This window comes from Podarcis liolepis, assembly GCF_965112155.1.
Source record: "Podarcis liolepis genome assembly, chromosome: 3".
In the NCBI taxonomy this organism is placed as follows: domain Eukaryota; kingdom Metazoa; phylum Chordata; class Lepidosauria; order Squamata; family Lacertidae; genus Podarcis; species Podarcis liolepis.
Window position 1 is genome coordinate 64,951,282 of NC_139557.1, and position 15,505 is coordinate 64,966,786.

General features: G+C 39.8%; 1 protein-coding gene across 1 annotated transcript; it reads right to left on the reverse strand.

The window, feature by feature from the left end:
• Window positions 1-4,898: 4,898 nt before the first annotated feature.
• Window positions 4,899-15,438, reverse strand: ADAT2 (adenosine deaminase tRNA specific 2). The gene is made up of 6 exons (XM_083496307.1): window positions 15,305-15,438; window positions 14,136-14,240; window positions 9,876-10,026; window positions 8,680-8,786; window positions 6,804-6,876; window positions 4,899-6,723 (listed from the first exon to the last, which is right to left on the reverse strand). The coding sequence occupies exons 1-6, from the start codon at window positions 15,374-15,376 to the stop codon at window positions 6,683-6,685; spliced, it is 549 nt and encodes a 182-aa protein (XP_083352433.1). The 5' UTR covers window positions 15,377-15,438; the 3' UTR covers window positions 4,899-6,682.
• Between the last annotated feature and the right edge of the window lie 67 nt (window positions 15,439-15,505).

Here is a 15,505-nt window from a genome sequence, read left to right on the forward strand (position 1 = left end):
ATTTGGAGCTAGCAGTAAAGTTAATTTGCCATTTTCCCCTTATGCATCTGGGTTTAACAGTCATGCCTGGTGTATGCCAGGGTAAAAGTGGAGTAGCTATTTTTCTGGGAAAGAGATCTAAAAGAAAAGAGTTGATCTGATGTCTCTTGGCTTCCTCCACCAAGCTGCTATTATGCCAGAAGGCAGTGGAGGAACTTCGTTCTCCCAAACGAAACACATGGTGTCTCCCTAGTGTGAGAAGAGAAGGTTAAATCTTAAGACTTCAAGCAGTCAGGTTTGCAGAGATGCAAACCAGTACTTGCTCACATATTTAATCACACATTCTGAAGAGTGGTGTGTGTGTGTTGGGGATGGGAAGAGTAGCACAGTGCAGAAAAACATCCCAAATCTCTATGGAATCACAGGATACATATTTTCTCTCAAATGGGAGTTTTACATCTTGATTTTTTAAAAAGAGACTCTCAGATCTTTAAGGGCAATTTCTACTACATCAGTACAAAGCACATTACAATCCTTTTGCCTCCCTTCTTCTCACACATTAACCACCTTTGGCTTAGATTTTGAACCCAGCTCTTTCATACGCCAACTGCTATACCTGTGGCTATCGTTATCAAATACAGCAATCAAATATGTCCACATTTGACAAGGTTTGCTGCTAATGAAACCTTGATAAGAAAAGCCTTGGCCAACCCCAAAATACTTGCTCCAATCAAGCTAGAGTTCATATGCATGCAAAAGCAGATTTCTACTTGAATCTCTCTAGCAAGGAACTTTATGAGTGCTGGGCAATGCACAATTCAGCTGTCAAAGACTACGCACTGAAAACCTAGTTAGAAAATCAGTGACACTACATGTCAGCTCTCTGGTAGGAGAAAATGGGGCTGGATTTGGTTTCCCTTGCTCTCCTTCCAGTAAGACTGGCAGATTGACTGTTTTTCCAACAGAGCTGTGTGTACAGAGCGACAGCAACCTGTGATAAGCACATGGAACCATAGTTCACTATCCGAGACTTTGCATATACAGAGTGCTTAGGTATTATTCTGGGAGGACAGATCTCAACAGGATTATTAGTTTTTTGACTGGTGTTGGTCAGTTTGTAACCGATAAAACAGCTCTGTATAAGGTGGCACTTGAGAAAACTAGAAACAAGTGTGTTACGCCTAGTGCTATGTCTTGTCAAGGTGAACATCTAGTATAGAGCTATCCTGCTGAAAAGGATGTAAAGGGTTTTGATTTAAAGTCTATAATTTGTACAATGCCTTTTTTGGTGATGATTGCTCTTCTTCACAAAGGAGAAGTCAATCAATCCTTTTATTTGCAAAAACCAAGATAGATTAATTGACTTCTCCTTTGTGCAGGAAACCCAAGGTGCCTGCCTTGTCAAAAACCGTTTCTGCAGCTTACGTCGGTTTCCAAAGCAGTTTGGCCTACGGGACAGAGATCTGTTGCTTGATTTCTTACATTTCTGTGGTTCTTTGGATCTTAGCTGAAATTTCTTGGCATTTCTCTCTTTTTTACACACACTACAAAAATGTGTGTGCGTGTGTCTTTCTGAAATCAGCCTAAAAACAAAAGTCATGTTAGTGAATATATTTCAGTGGGAAGTGTCCTATTTCTAGATGTACTTTATTGATAAAAGTAGATAGAATCAGCAGCCAAGGCTACACACAAGGCAAAGCAAATTAATAAAACAGCTGCTTCTGGGACTCTAATTGTCCTCAGAGCTCTTTCCCCGTTTGTGTCAAAGCCATTTCTTTAAAAACCTAACAGTTGCTGTTTAAACTGAGCCCTTAGCTGAAAGCTCTCCTGCTAGTCTTGCTCCAAATACAACCCTGGAATGGATTGCCTGCCAACCATTGGACATTTTGGGGGGAGGTTTTAAAAAAATATAATCTTTTATCAGTGCTCAAAACCTGCCAAGGTAATTAAAGGCCACGTTGCATATACAGGATATGAATGGAGAGCCCTGCAGACTTTCAAATGTTTAAATTATAAGGAGCAACTTGCTTTTTTAAACAGCTGCCTTGTAAGAGTGTCGCTTTATTGTATGCAAAGGGAAAAACTAATTTTACAAATTTCACCATCACAATACATAATACATACCTTATTCCTTTTAATCTTAATACTTTAACTCTAAACAAGTTTGTACTTCCCTCCCTCCTTCTGGTTTCTCTATATTTTCTTTATATTTATGTATTTGTCATGTTTACATTTTATGTGTCCTTACTTCTATGGAATAATACTATTTAAAATTTCATTAAATATACATCCTTCAACAAATATATTGTTGTAATATATTTGTTCAATGTTCTTAAATCCAAAATGAATGATTTTTAATAAACATTATGAGGTCTATTTCAGTCCCGCGAGTGTCTTTATTTGTAAAAAAATTGTGAAATTTGTAAAATGTGTACAGTGGTACCTCGGGCTAAGTACTTAATTTGTTCCGGAGGTCTGTTCTTAACCTGAAACTGTTCTTAACCTCAAGCACCACTTTAGCTAATGGGGCCTCCCGCTGCTGCCGGAGCACAATTTCTGTTCTCATCCTGAAGCAAAGTTCTTAACCCGAGGTACTGTTTCTGGGTTAGCGGAGTCTGTAACCTGAAGCATATGTAACCTGAAGCGTATGTAACCCGAGGTACCACTGTAAAACCAATAAAGATCATTTTAAAAAACAAAAAAAAAAACAAAGGGAAGAACTAATGAAGCTACAATAAAGCTTTCAATATTGGTTCAATAAGCCTTTCATTTGTTTACGTTGTTGTTCATATTTATGCTTCTTGTTGTGCCTGCATAGAGATATGAAAGCTCATAAAAATGTGGAGGGGGAGGGGGGGACAGGTTTCACCATATTTTCACAAAGCAGTTCCTCCTCACTCCCCCCCCCAAAAAAATGGAAATTTTTGGATATGTGAAAGGGTAAAGGCACTTTTGTCAACTCAGGCAAACCATCAGTTTCTAGATATCCCTGATAAATATGATAACAATTATAAAGCAGTAGAAACTGACAGAGATATCTTAATAACAAGACTGATTAAATTTCATATAGTATTGAGTCTTTGTCTTGTACATGCCCTCCCTGTGTTTTCGCAGCTCTTTTTATGGAAGAAATGCCTTTTGTCTGCCTGACCGCGTGAAGGGCTTCTACTCCTACTCAGGGTAGACATACTGAAGTCAATAGGAATGAGGGATGTCCAGTGATGGCCATCTGTGAACGGAACGTATTTCAGCTGCTGCAACAGGCCTTCACCTTTATTTCTTCCCCCTATAGCCAACCACGTTCCCCCAAAGTCTGCTGTGGAGGGTGGGGGACCCTCTGGGACAGGATTGGTGAGGCCACAGGAGATGAAGAAGGGGACACTCACTCAAACATCATTAGATGTCACCCTGTTGCTGCAGTCCTGCCCATCACAGATGGGAAACCTGTGGCCCTTCAGATGTTGTTAGACCTCAACTCCCACCACCCCTGGCTACTGACTGGGGCTAATGGGAGTCCAACAACTCCTGGAGGACCAGATGTTCCTTATCCCTGCTATCTATGCTTGGGAGTAAAGTTATTTTAAGTTTATTTATAGGCTCTTTTGGAGGGAGGCACAGCCTCCCTCCCAAATCCCATTGAACTAGGCAGGACTTCCTTCCAAATAAACATCGATAAGATCGGGCTTTCTCAAAATAGATCATTTGAGTAGGAATTCAAAAGTTGCTAGACACAGGTAACTAGTGTGTGGGATGGATTACCAAAAGGTAATTGGAATAATAAGGATAAGCTTGCTTTTTTTTTTTTTTTTTAAGGAACTTCAAAATCTTCTCAACTGTGTGTACTTGTGATATATAAGCAGTGGGACCTACAGCCAATTGCAGCTTCTAAGCCTGTGGAGATGATGGTCTACAATTTTTTGCATTTTTAAAACACATGATTTCTCAGTAGGAAATGAGAAATGTGTTACAAGTTGCTTGTTTCATATGAATAGAAATAATGTTTGTAGTGTTTGTGTCTCCCAAGTTTTCATTCTTCCCTTCATCAAACAGAAATGGATCCTCTCACCTGCCAGCCGCACTAGACTCTAATACAGTGGTGCCTCGCAAGACGAAATTAATTCGTTCCGCGAGTTTTGTCGTCTTGCGATTTTTTTTTGTCTTGCGAAGCACGGTGTCAGAAAAGTTTTGGAAAAGCTTCAAAAATACCAAAGTCTTCAAAAACCTCAAAAAAGGCTACCACACCGCGTGCTATGAGTTGCTCCTCGAAGTCAAGTCGCAACTGTATTAACGGTGTTAAGAAAAAGGAAACAAACTTGCAAGACATTTCCGTCTTGCGTTGCAAGCCCATAGGGAAAATCGTCTTGCGAAGCAGCTCAAAAACCGCAAAACCCTTTCGTCTTGCGAGTTTTCCGTCTTGCGATCCATTCGTCTTGCGAGGTACCACTGTATGTACTTAAAGCATTTATCATCAAATTGTGACTGAAGGCAGATTAATAAGGGAGAGGCACAAAGTGTATGTTTAAGGCTGCAACCCAAAAACACATATCTGAGAGTAAATTCCATTCAACTTCCAGGTAGACATGCATAGGACTGCATTGTGAAAAGCACCTTGCATCATCCTTACCTATAACTATTAATCAAATATATTCATCACACAAATGATGTCCCAGGTGCTATGCAGGGCATAGAGGGGACATATTCTCTGCGCAGACAACTTACCATTTCAAGGCCAAATCAGTTTGCTTATAGAAATGCTGTATTTGAAACCAGTGGGGCCTAATTCCAAGTTTAATGCTTAAGAAATGAGGTGCTAATATAGCTACCTTAACATTACCTCCCCCCACCCCCAAAATGCCCTTCTGCCGTGCATAATGTGAAATTATTATATGTCAATGGAAGCCAAGCATGGGAGGCAAGTGGCAGATGTATTCATTTTTATTATTTAACCATCAGGAACACACTTCATCCCTTTTCAGAATTTATCTATCTGTTTAACAGAGAAATAAAAATAGTGCAACAACTGTGGCTCTCACTTGTCTAACTATGGGAATTGTCCATAATATACAAATCTATAAGGCACTGCTTGACTGCTTCCCAGCCTGTTGAGTTGCTCAGCATGCACATTCTGCAGGAATAAGAGCTCCATGTCAAACTGCTGGGCCATTCATTATTAGAACAGCAAGGCCCTCTTCTGGATTGTAATCAGAATACGGTCAAGGAACAACCCAATAAGCACTGAAGTGCCAGCTCTAAGCTTTAGGCATTTCTTATTGCCATTTTCCTGCCTAGTTACCTTATACTAAGAAAACTTCCTCTGGAAATCTACTTCTCAATATTCCTCTTTGACCTCTTTTTTTTTTTTTTTAAAGAACAATAAAGCAATGTATGAATCTTATGAAACAAAATATTCATTCAAAAAATACTGGGTATGCTAGACTTCCGTTTTCAAGGCGGTTTTCTATCACAAGCATATAAGAAAAAGAAACTGTCTGTAGTGACAACGTAACCTGAAAAAGTACACACAACCAAACATGGTCATAAACCATGGTTTGTCAGCTCAGACATCATGAACAAACCATAGTCAAGCTTTCTTAATCATGAATGTCTTAATTGAGATCAATATAAACAAGCCATTGTCTGGGATTTGCTAGCTTACCTTTGAATTCCTCCAAATTATGTATACATTGGAAACGTGCACCACCAAGTGATGAGGAAAGCAGGTTTACTTTTAAGTAATACCAACTATAAATCTGTCTAGGATACAAGGGAAAGGGCTGTAGCACACTGGAAGAGCACATGTTTTATGAGGAGAAGGTCCCTATTTCATCTCCCTGTTTCCAGTTAAGTAGTCCCTAGGTGTTGTCAATCAGAATACGTAATCCTAGCCTAGATAGACCAATGGTCTGACTCCATGTGACAGCTTCGTATGTCCTAGAGCTAATAAGACTGGTCCTACAGTTTTCAGCATCACAGCCACTGCTCACACAGGTTTCTAGCTGCATGAGTGGATGTGGTGGTTCTGTTCCAGCTGATGGGGCATGCAGAACTCTGAGACCACTGAATTTTTGTATGTTGTTAAGTGGTTTAAATGTAAACAGAAATTTGTATGTGCACTGGCTGGTATATCATCATGTGTGTGCATGGCATCAGTGACAAGAAGTCATACCTGCCAAACTAAGTACTTTCAGGATAGTTGGTCTTCCAGCTGATCAGTTCAAAATTAGTAGGGTTACAACAATGTCATCTTATTATTAATTTTTCAATTTATTAAGTACAAATTAGAAAACATACATATTTACAACAAAAGAAAATACAAAAGAAAAAGAAAATACATATAACCAAGGAAAAAAATTAGAGAATACTTTGTCTCTTTTCATATTTACAGTTATTTATACCTCTATAAAATACTATTCACAATAAAGGAGTGAAATGAAAGATAAGACTTAACTATTTAATTATTGAAGGATACCACTCCTTTCTATTGTTCCTTATAAAAAGCCAAACATTTTAACCAAAAGCCATATTTGACAATTTGATTATTATCTTTCAATTATTGATACTTTTGGACATTTTACAGAGTAACATACATGTTTTTCTCCACCTCTCAGGACTAAATACCATAGCTGAGGGAAGGTCAATACTGGCCAGCCTTTTCAAAGACTTGTCATTCTTCCAGCTTTGCTTTACTATCCATCACAACCACTCATTTACTGCATTCCTTTCTTCGAACTTTTGATTTTGGTGCTGCCACAAGAAAAGAAAACATAAGCATTAATGTTCAAAGATGCAAAAGCCAACATGAATTAGAACAAGAGGGTACTTACCATTTGGATTTTCTTGTCTGTAGAAGGTTTTCAGCATTTCAACAGCTTCTTCAGATCGATAACCAGCTATGCACTGTAGAGATTGGAATATTTTGTTCATAAAGCCTCCCAGATTAACCGGCTTGTATCCCAAAGAGGTTATCTGACTCTTTTAGTAGCATAAAGAACTTCAGCAGATGTGACTTCTGATATCACTGCGTTCAACTTCCAGGGGCAAAAGAAAATCCACTAAACAACTTCATACTGGAGTGTTTTTTAAAGGAAAAGCAGTACCTTTCAATAACAATAATTGCTTACCATTGAGGGTATCCAATTTACACATGTAAATAGCATGTTTCCAAACCATTATTATATTCATCTTGACTGGTTTGTAGGGATAGCTTAAAATAACAGTTTCCTGGTTTGGACATCAGAAGCAACTGTGGGTTTAACAAGCCTCCAAAGTAATGAATGAAGGCATATGAGAGGAGGGAAGTGAGAGTGTGCACATACACAGGCTCTTCCTATTCCAACCAACCATGGTTTGTTGAACAGGAATCTATGAGTTTGTGCCAAGGAACTTGCCTTTGTGGGTGTGCTTTTCCCCTAGCAGCAAAACGTCCTTGACCTATCAAAATAATTTAGTTATGTTGCAACTTTTTCCACTCACAAATCCTTCCGTTATCATTTATTTCTTGACATGTGTGAGTGAAAGTGACAGTGCTTACACACATACACAAAATAGGATGCTTTCAATGAATGCCCTAATTTAAGCAGTATGCACACACTTGGTGGAATAATTGCCATTAACTGCAATTGTTTGAGACTGGAAATCAAATTTCTTAAATGCAAGACATTTCTTCTCACATAGTTGCCAAGATGTAGAGCTAGTGTCATCACTATGCTAAATGTCAGGGTAAATAAAGTGCCCTTTTTTCTCTTTTAAACAAAATTACAACCAATGATGGTCCTATAATGGTTTCCAACTATTCTGATAAACCTTCATCCATATAAAGTGTATTATTTATTAAGTTTACAACTTGCTCTTTGTTTTTAAAGGGAGGATACATAAGATTTATTGTGGTCTTCCATACATGGACTACTCAGATCCACTTAGCGTCACCAATGCTGCACAATTAAGTGCTCTCTAACCATTCACTGAATCCATTTTTATTGCAGCTAATTTTACAATTTATGGTTTGCATTCCCTCACACCTCAAACAAGGATGAATTATAATCTCTATAAAATAAAGGAGCCCTGAAGATGCTATATTATGGAAGAACACTCCAGCCTGCTATTTCTGTTTGGGGGGTGGGAAGAGAGTGGCTGCTCTAGATCCTAAAGCTATTTGCAGTCTCTCTGAATGTTGATTCAGCACCAAACTATCACTGGAGAAATGCTGACACAATGGTGCTAAGGATGAATTTCAGTGGTAGTTTCAGAATTAAAGTACTGACAACATGCACCTTTAGAATAATTTCTCTCTGGATAAGATAAAAAATTCCTTCCAGTAGCACCTTAAAGACCAACTAAGTTAGTTCTTGGTATAACTAACTAAGAACTAACTTAGTTGGTCTTTAAGGTGCTACTGGAAGGAATTTTTTATTTTGACTATGGCAGACCAACACGGCTACCTATCTGTAACTGGATCTCTGGATAAGGTTGTACCATCAACATGCACTTGGTTCTTCTACACCAGTGGTGGCCAAACCTGGCCCTCCAACAGTTTTGGGACTACAATTCCCATCATCCCTACCCACTGGTCCTGTTAGCTAGGGATGATGGAAGTTGTACTCCAAAAACAGATGGAGGGCCAAGTTTGGCCACTGATGTCTACACAATTTCATTTTTGTTGTTGTTTTTTAAAAACACACACATCCGTGACAAGTATTTCACCTGGAATGGTTCCCCTGTGTCTGTTAAGGTAGCAGAAGAGATGTTCAAAACCGAACCACAGCCTCCGAATCGTTCATTCTGGCAGCCATATACAACCAGTGGGATTTATATATGTAAGTTAAGAAAAGAAGGAGCATAGAATAGAATTACCCTCATTTAATAGGCTATATAGTTGTGCTGGTCTCAAACCCATGCCTCCCTCCTTTCTCACGTATGCTATAAACTCCTCTTTTCCACAGACACACTACTGCCTGGTCATATCTCTGGGCAAAACTTCCCCCACTTAATTCAACTCCTTTGCTGCTAATTCAGTGTTCCCCTCTGCCCACAATCTGAGAGCAGTAACTACCACTACTGTATCCTTTCCAAATTTCCTAATAGAAAATTCCTGACATGTCCTGGTTTTTGGGTGTAAAAATTGTGTTGGGGGAATTGCCAAAATGTCAGGGGAAACCCAGGTGTATGGCAACGCGATGCGGGGGAAAGCAGAGGAAACAGCTCCAAAAGCTTAAAGTCACTATTGGGGGGGAGGTTTCCCCCCCAAAAAAGCTCAACAATGTGGGTTTGTTTCCCCAAAAAAGCTAAACAATTTTGGGGTCCTCAAGAGTAAACCAGCAGGGTGGGCAGGTTATGCTTGCTCAACAACTTTGCGGGTGTCAGGAATTTTACTTATTGAAATGCAGCAACCCTATCCTAACCCAGAGCAGAGATGGCACAATACACTTTGGCCCCTGAGGCACAAGCACCACCCAGGGAAGGTAATAATTATAAACTAAGTCATGATAACCCCAAAGATTGCCACCTGATGCAAGCTGCCTCACCCTGCTTCATTGTAGCATTGGCTACACCCGGCACCCATTCCTTGCTTAGACTCACCCACACAAATACTTGCTAAATTAAACTTCTTCTCCTTAGGTGCAGAACCTGGGGAATAGCAGAGGGACATAGAAATGCGCTCTGCTTGTTGGCTTTCCTAGGATCTGGTTCAGCACAGTAGGAAACAGATGCTGGACCAGTTACGTCTTTGAACTTGTCCAGCACAGCTCTCCTTACGCCCATCATCTCTGCACAAACAAATCCCCTTAGACCCAACGACACAGGCCTCATGTCAACACAGAGCTGCCCTCTGTTAGCTTGTTAGCAACCGATACATGAGATGAAATTAACATACCAATGGATAATTCTCCAAAGGATACTCATCATTCGCAGAGCAGCTGCACACATTATACAGGGCTCTACAGTGACATATAGCACTGTGTTCGCAAATACTTCTTTGGGTTCCTTCTTGTTCTGACGACACCAGTCCATGACCTGATCAATTGCTACCATTTCTGCATGGCGAGTAGCCTGTGGGGATACAGGGAAATAACATCAGTATTTACACCAAATAGTAATGTATTAATCTGAATGGATGGATTCCTGCTATTTTTAGTAGGAAGGCAATAGGGTAGGATCTTCAGTGATGCCAAAGCTTAACCACTAAAACCATATAAAAGATGGTCATAACTGCAGAAATTTCATTTCAAAGCGGTAAATTTCCTCTTGTAAAATAGAAAAGCAGAGTATGCTGTTGGCACTTTATTGAAAGTTTCTTCCTTATCAAAATCTGCTATAAAGGGAAAATGCACAATACATCTGTTTCTCTTTATCCTTGGTTAACAAATGTTATGTTAATCAGCTTTTCCATTATTGAAAACATCCCAGTTTTTACCCAGATTACCATTCATGCAAGGACAGAGAGGTCAGACAGAAAGTGGCCAGTTGGGGGGAAATGCTCAGCTACAGGCAAAATGCTTTCCTTACTTGTCAAGATATCAACATCCTTATTTTGTATCTAACTCAGTCTATGAATAAATATGAGGGAGGCGATGAGACCTACTAGTCATAAGAGCTCAAAGGATACCATGGAAGACACCCTCCCTCTTTCAACAGCTTTAGGCGTGTTCACATATTCCATCCAGAGTCACTTTCAATTAGGAGCATTTGAAAATGCTTCTAGGCTCAATAGAATGTCAGTATTGTTCACAGACAGACCGAATACCTCCATTTCATTCATTTACCCTGCTCATAAGCTGACAAGGCTTACATAAAAATTCGTTTAAAATAGGAACAATGACACACACACACACACACACACACACACACACAGAGAGAGAGAGAGAGAGAGAGAGAGAGAGAGAGAGAGAGAGAGAGAGGAGAAACAGGATTCCAAAAACAAGAATTAAAAGATTTGGGAAGATAAAAAGAGCAGACTCAATGTCTCTGAGGAAAACACTTCAGTGCTTGGAGGCTACAACCATTGGTCTGGCTTCACCTCCAATGGCAGTGGGACCAGAGAACAGGCTCTGAGGATCATCGTCATACTTGAACAGATTCATGTAGGAGAAGGCACCCAAGATTCAAAGTCATTTCAGCGTTTAGAGACTAAAACCAGTCCAAAGAATTGTGCTCAGAAATAGACTTGGAGCAGTTATTTCAAGGCTGGCAAGTTATGATCTGGATGTCAGTTCTCACTTAGCAGTCTAGCCACTGCATAATGAACTTATTGTTATGTCCATTTCCTCAAACACAACCCCATGTACAAAACATTATACTTGCCTAAATAGGAGATTAACAAGAGCATGGATAGGAACTGCAGTTGGTGCATTAGCCTAAATGCTTTAACACACCATTTAGCGACAAAACAAAACACATATTTTGATAAGAGATGCTTAAAGCTATTTAAGGCTGCTTGGCTTATGATAAATGAAGCCTATATATTTCATTGAATTCCACTTCTTTAATACTCTGTTGCTGTTAAGATAGCGATCAAAAACAGAAAGCAAATTAATCATTGGGTAGATTAATTACTGTTCTGTCTTAATATGCTAAAGTTTTATGAACATTATTTTAAATCCCTTCAGGTAGACTGTTTGCCTTGCAATAACTTGTTCCACAAATGATTTCAGATCAAAGTAGAGATCTAAAAGTAAATAACTAATAACAAGTACATACCAAACAGAATTATTAGTATCTTATGTATTTGTCTGTAAACCAATGTTATAAGACAGTTTTGCAAATGAATTTATATTTTAGCCAGACTTCCGAAAGATCAGGATCAGCAGACACCATGAACAGTGTCAAGCACTCCAGGAAATGTTCAGCCACCTTCTTTGTCCCAGAGCTGACACTATCATTATTATTATTATTAAAATTTGTTTACTGACCATACAAAGATTTCAGGCCAGTTCACAGCATCCCTACACACCTAATAGTCCTCTTAGTTCTTGTACTTACCTTTTATGAATCCAGTCATGATCCGCATTTTGGAGGGGAGGTTTGATATCACAGCACAGCTTTTCACCTCCCATCTCCTCCTTGTGGGGACTCACATGGAACCCATTCTTGTGAATGAATTTGCCACACACATCTTATTCTTTAGCCTGTCCAGCTACACTGATAGCCTCCAATGGTGGGAATGGGCAACTACTTCACTACAGCAGTAACAAAGGGGGAACTTAAGATATATACACAAACTATTCTTATCACCATGCTAGTCCTACAAAACAAAGGACAAACTGTCAGACTAGGAGTGTTAATGTGTTAGGATACTGGTTTAAATGCACCGTGATTTCATGCTGTACCACACTAGTTACTTCTTATAAGAATGATCTTGTTATTTTTCTATAAATTAACTCTTTTTGGAACAATTCTGTGTGAGAGCATATTTGTGGGTATAGGATAAGTTAAGCACCTATTCAGGGCAGTGCACAATCATCTCTACACAAAATATCTTATTTCTCAGGAGGTGGACAGATATAGGAACTCCCCCCCCCCACATGTAACTGTTTGATCATAGAAGTCCTAATATCTTAGGCACAGTTTATTTGAAATACTGCATCCTAATATGCATCCTATGTGGTGATATTGCCATCACCACAATGCAGTTAGATCATCCAAGGAAGTGTATTTTCCCTGCCATCCAAGGTACAGTGGTACCTCGGGTTAAGTACTTAATTCATTCCGGAGGTCCATTCTTAACCTGAAACTGTTCTTAACCTGAAGCACCACTTTAGCTAACGGGGCCTCCTGCTGCTGCCGCGCTGCCAGAGCACGATTTCTGTTCTCATCCTGAAGCAACATTCTTAGCCTGAGGTAATATTTCTGGGTTAGCGGAGTCTGTAACCTGAAGTGTATGGAACCTGAAGCGTATGTAACTCAAGGTATCACTGTAATATTGTTACACTGTTACCTTGATGCTTTGAATTTTGCCCTTGATTGTGAGCAACTCAGAGAGATCTGTTAGGTTTGCTGTGCTATGTAATATATGCATACTCAAATGACCAACTGGATGCTAGAGGTTATCGCTGAAACATCTTCAAAGGCAAACCAAGTGGGTGGGCAGGTTATGCTTGCAAGTGAGGTTTAGTGTGCCAGATAACTGTTACAGCCAAAAAGAACAAACAATGCACGTTCAAACAGAAACAGAAGCATGAAGGAGGGAAAACAAGAGCAGGCAAGGAAGCTGCCAGAGGGAAAAAAACGCTGGTAATATTTGCTCCAACTCCTGCCAGACAATTCAGAAGGGTCAGCTCAGAGAAGTATTGGCTGCACTATCCGAACGGAGAACTCCCCCAGCTGCAGATTAAAACAAGTCTATTATGCTGTTCAACATACAATCCAGCTCAGGATCACTTCTCACATTTTGTACTAGGGCACAGATACCAGAGCTTAAAAAACCCCACACAGCCACAACAAAAACATGCATGCATTTTGTGAATGGAATACTGTCAGTAAACTGCAACTTTTCTTGGCAAACATTTATAAAAATAAGATGAAAAACACATCAACTTTTGATCAGAAAATCTTTGAGATTGTTAACAAAGTTAAAATGTTTTTTTAAAAAATAAATAAACACCACTGTATCATCTTTTCAGCTTTAGCTGTGTCCTGAAAATATTTCAGCGAAAAGCTGCTGCTTTTAAGAATTACACTATTTTTTTAAAAAGTTTTAATTAAAATGCAGTTGCATTAATATGCAGAAAGGCCAGATACAATTATGATAAAAATACAGAAGCTGAAACAACAAATCAAAGGACCAAAAGTAATGAAAATGAATTATCACCAGCATTCAGAAATCAGTGCTATGCCAAATGCCTTGTAGAAAAGGAATGTTGTCATGGCCCTTCTGAATTACAGTAGGAAGGATGCCAGGTGATATTTCTCCCATTGGAAGATATTCAAGAGTTGCAGAGAACTACTGAAAACACAGTGCTTTACACACCTAATTTCTAGAAAGAAGGAGCACAAACATGCAAATATTCCAGAGACAGCAGTGTACATATGCCACTCAGAAGTTACACAAGATGCATGTTTTTGGACTGCAAAAATGACTACAATTATACCAACTTAAGGAGTTTTTACCCACATATGTAGTGCAGTGATTTACATTAGCTTAATTCAGTTAAATAACTTACATTTTTAGTTTCATTAACTTCATTCTTTCCCTTCCCTATGATCTCATTATTGTAGACCATGAGGCAACCAACAGGTACTTCACCACTCTCTAGTGCTTCTTTAGCCTATCAGACACAAAATGAATCAACAAGAGCAGCTTTATCACTGATTATATACACCAAGGCAAAGTACATTGCGTTCCAAATCCTCCCACCCCACAAGCCAGCATTAAGAAAGCAGCCAATTCCAATGTATTCTTACCCAAGGATTACTCTTAATAGTAAGGTTGGAAATTATTCTGTTCCCCCTTTCCATATAATAAGCAAAGGCACCCATGTTAGAACACAATAAAAATTCAAAAACCCACATTAGGGCAATATCTAGCCCTAATAATATCACAATATCACTGCAATAATATCACAAATTTGAGTGCATGCTTTCAAGTTCTCCTAAACTTTTCATCAGGCTAGATGTTAAATGAAGCCAAAATGCAGGGCAGGGAAGAGAAGAGGAGAATTATATTTTGCTACCCCTTATCTACATCTATCCTCAGAATGAGCTCAGGCTTGTTAGAGAAGCTACAAACAAACAAATGTTTCTTTGTCTATGTTCAAAACAATAGGAAGAACAAGCAAGTAGTAGGTTAGGTCGTCTGCATGGAGATGGGAGAAATGCTGCTGGAGGACACGAGAGAAGTCAGAACTGCTCAACAAACTACTTTGCCTCTGTCTTAACCCAAATGGAAAGAAGGTCCATCCTGGTGATAATAGACGATGCAGAGAGGATGTTGAAGCCCAAGATAGGAAGGGGGGAAGGTGGTAAGATAACACCTAGCTAGTTTAAATGAATTCAAACCTTTCGGGCTTGTGAGCTGCACCCAAGGGTACTAAAGGAAAGACACACTTCCTTTATCCATACATGTCTCGCATGGCCCTTGAGAGAATCAGCATTGACAAGGGGTTTGCGGGCTTCCCCTAGGCCTAGGGATATTGTGAAGACTAGATGCTGTACTGAGTGTCCTCGGTGGGCCTTTGGCTTAATCCAGCTCCTACACCCTAAAATGACAACAAATCTGCCTAGGCATTTAACGCGCCATGAGCCTCCTTTTTGCTTCGACGAGCATCCCAGCCACAACTCAGGCGACCGTCCTTTTATCCAGTCCCTCCGCTCCCCACCCCCACTCACTCACCATGTTTACAGCGAGGTCCATCCAGGCCTCCCTTTCCCCTGCGGTCACCGCTCGCCCCTTCTCCGCTTCCATCTCTCTATAGAGGTGAGCGGGGCCGCCGCCGACTCTACAGCCCCGGAACTGAGTGTATGGAGCCGATGTTTCCGGGGGGGATCGGGATCTAAACGGACCACGCAGAGGTGGGGGACTAGAATGCAGGTA

What these genes read in the sequence shown, in the direction of transcription:
- ADAT2 (XM_083496307.1), bottom strand. Translation starts at nt 15,376, where the DNA reads ATGGAAGCGGAGAAGGGGCGAGCGGTGACCGCAGGGGAAAGGGAGGCC. An exon ending in AAGTTAATGAAACTAAAAAT is followed by an intron (nt 10,027 to 14,135) that starts GTAAGTTATTTA and finishes GTATCCCCACAG; the next exon opens with GCTACTCGCCATGCAGAAAT. An exon ending in ACACAGGGGAACCATTCCAG is followed by an intron (nt 6,877 to 8,679) that starts GTGAAATACTTG and finishes CAATCTCTACAG; the next exon opens with TGCATAGCTGGTTATCGATC.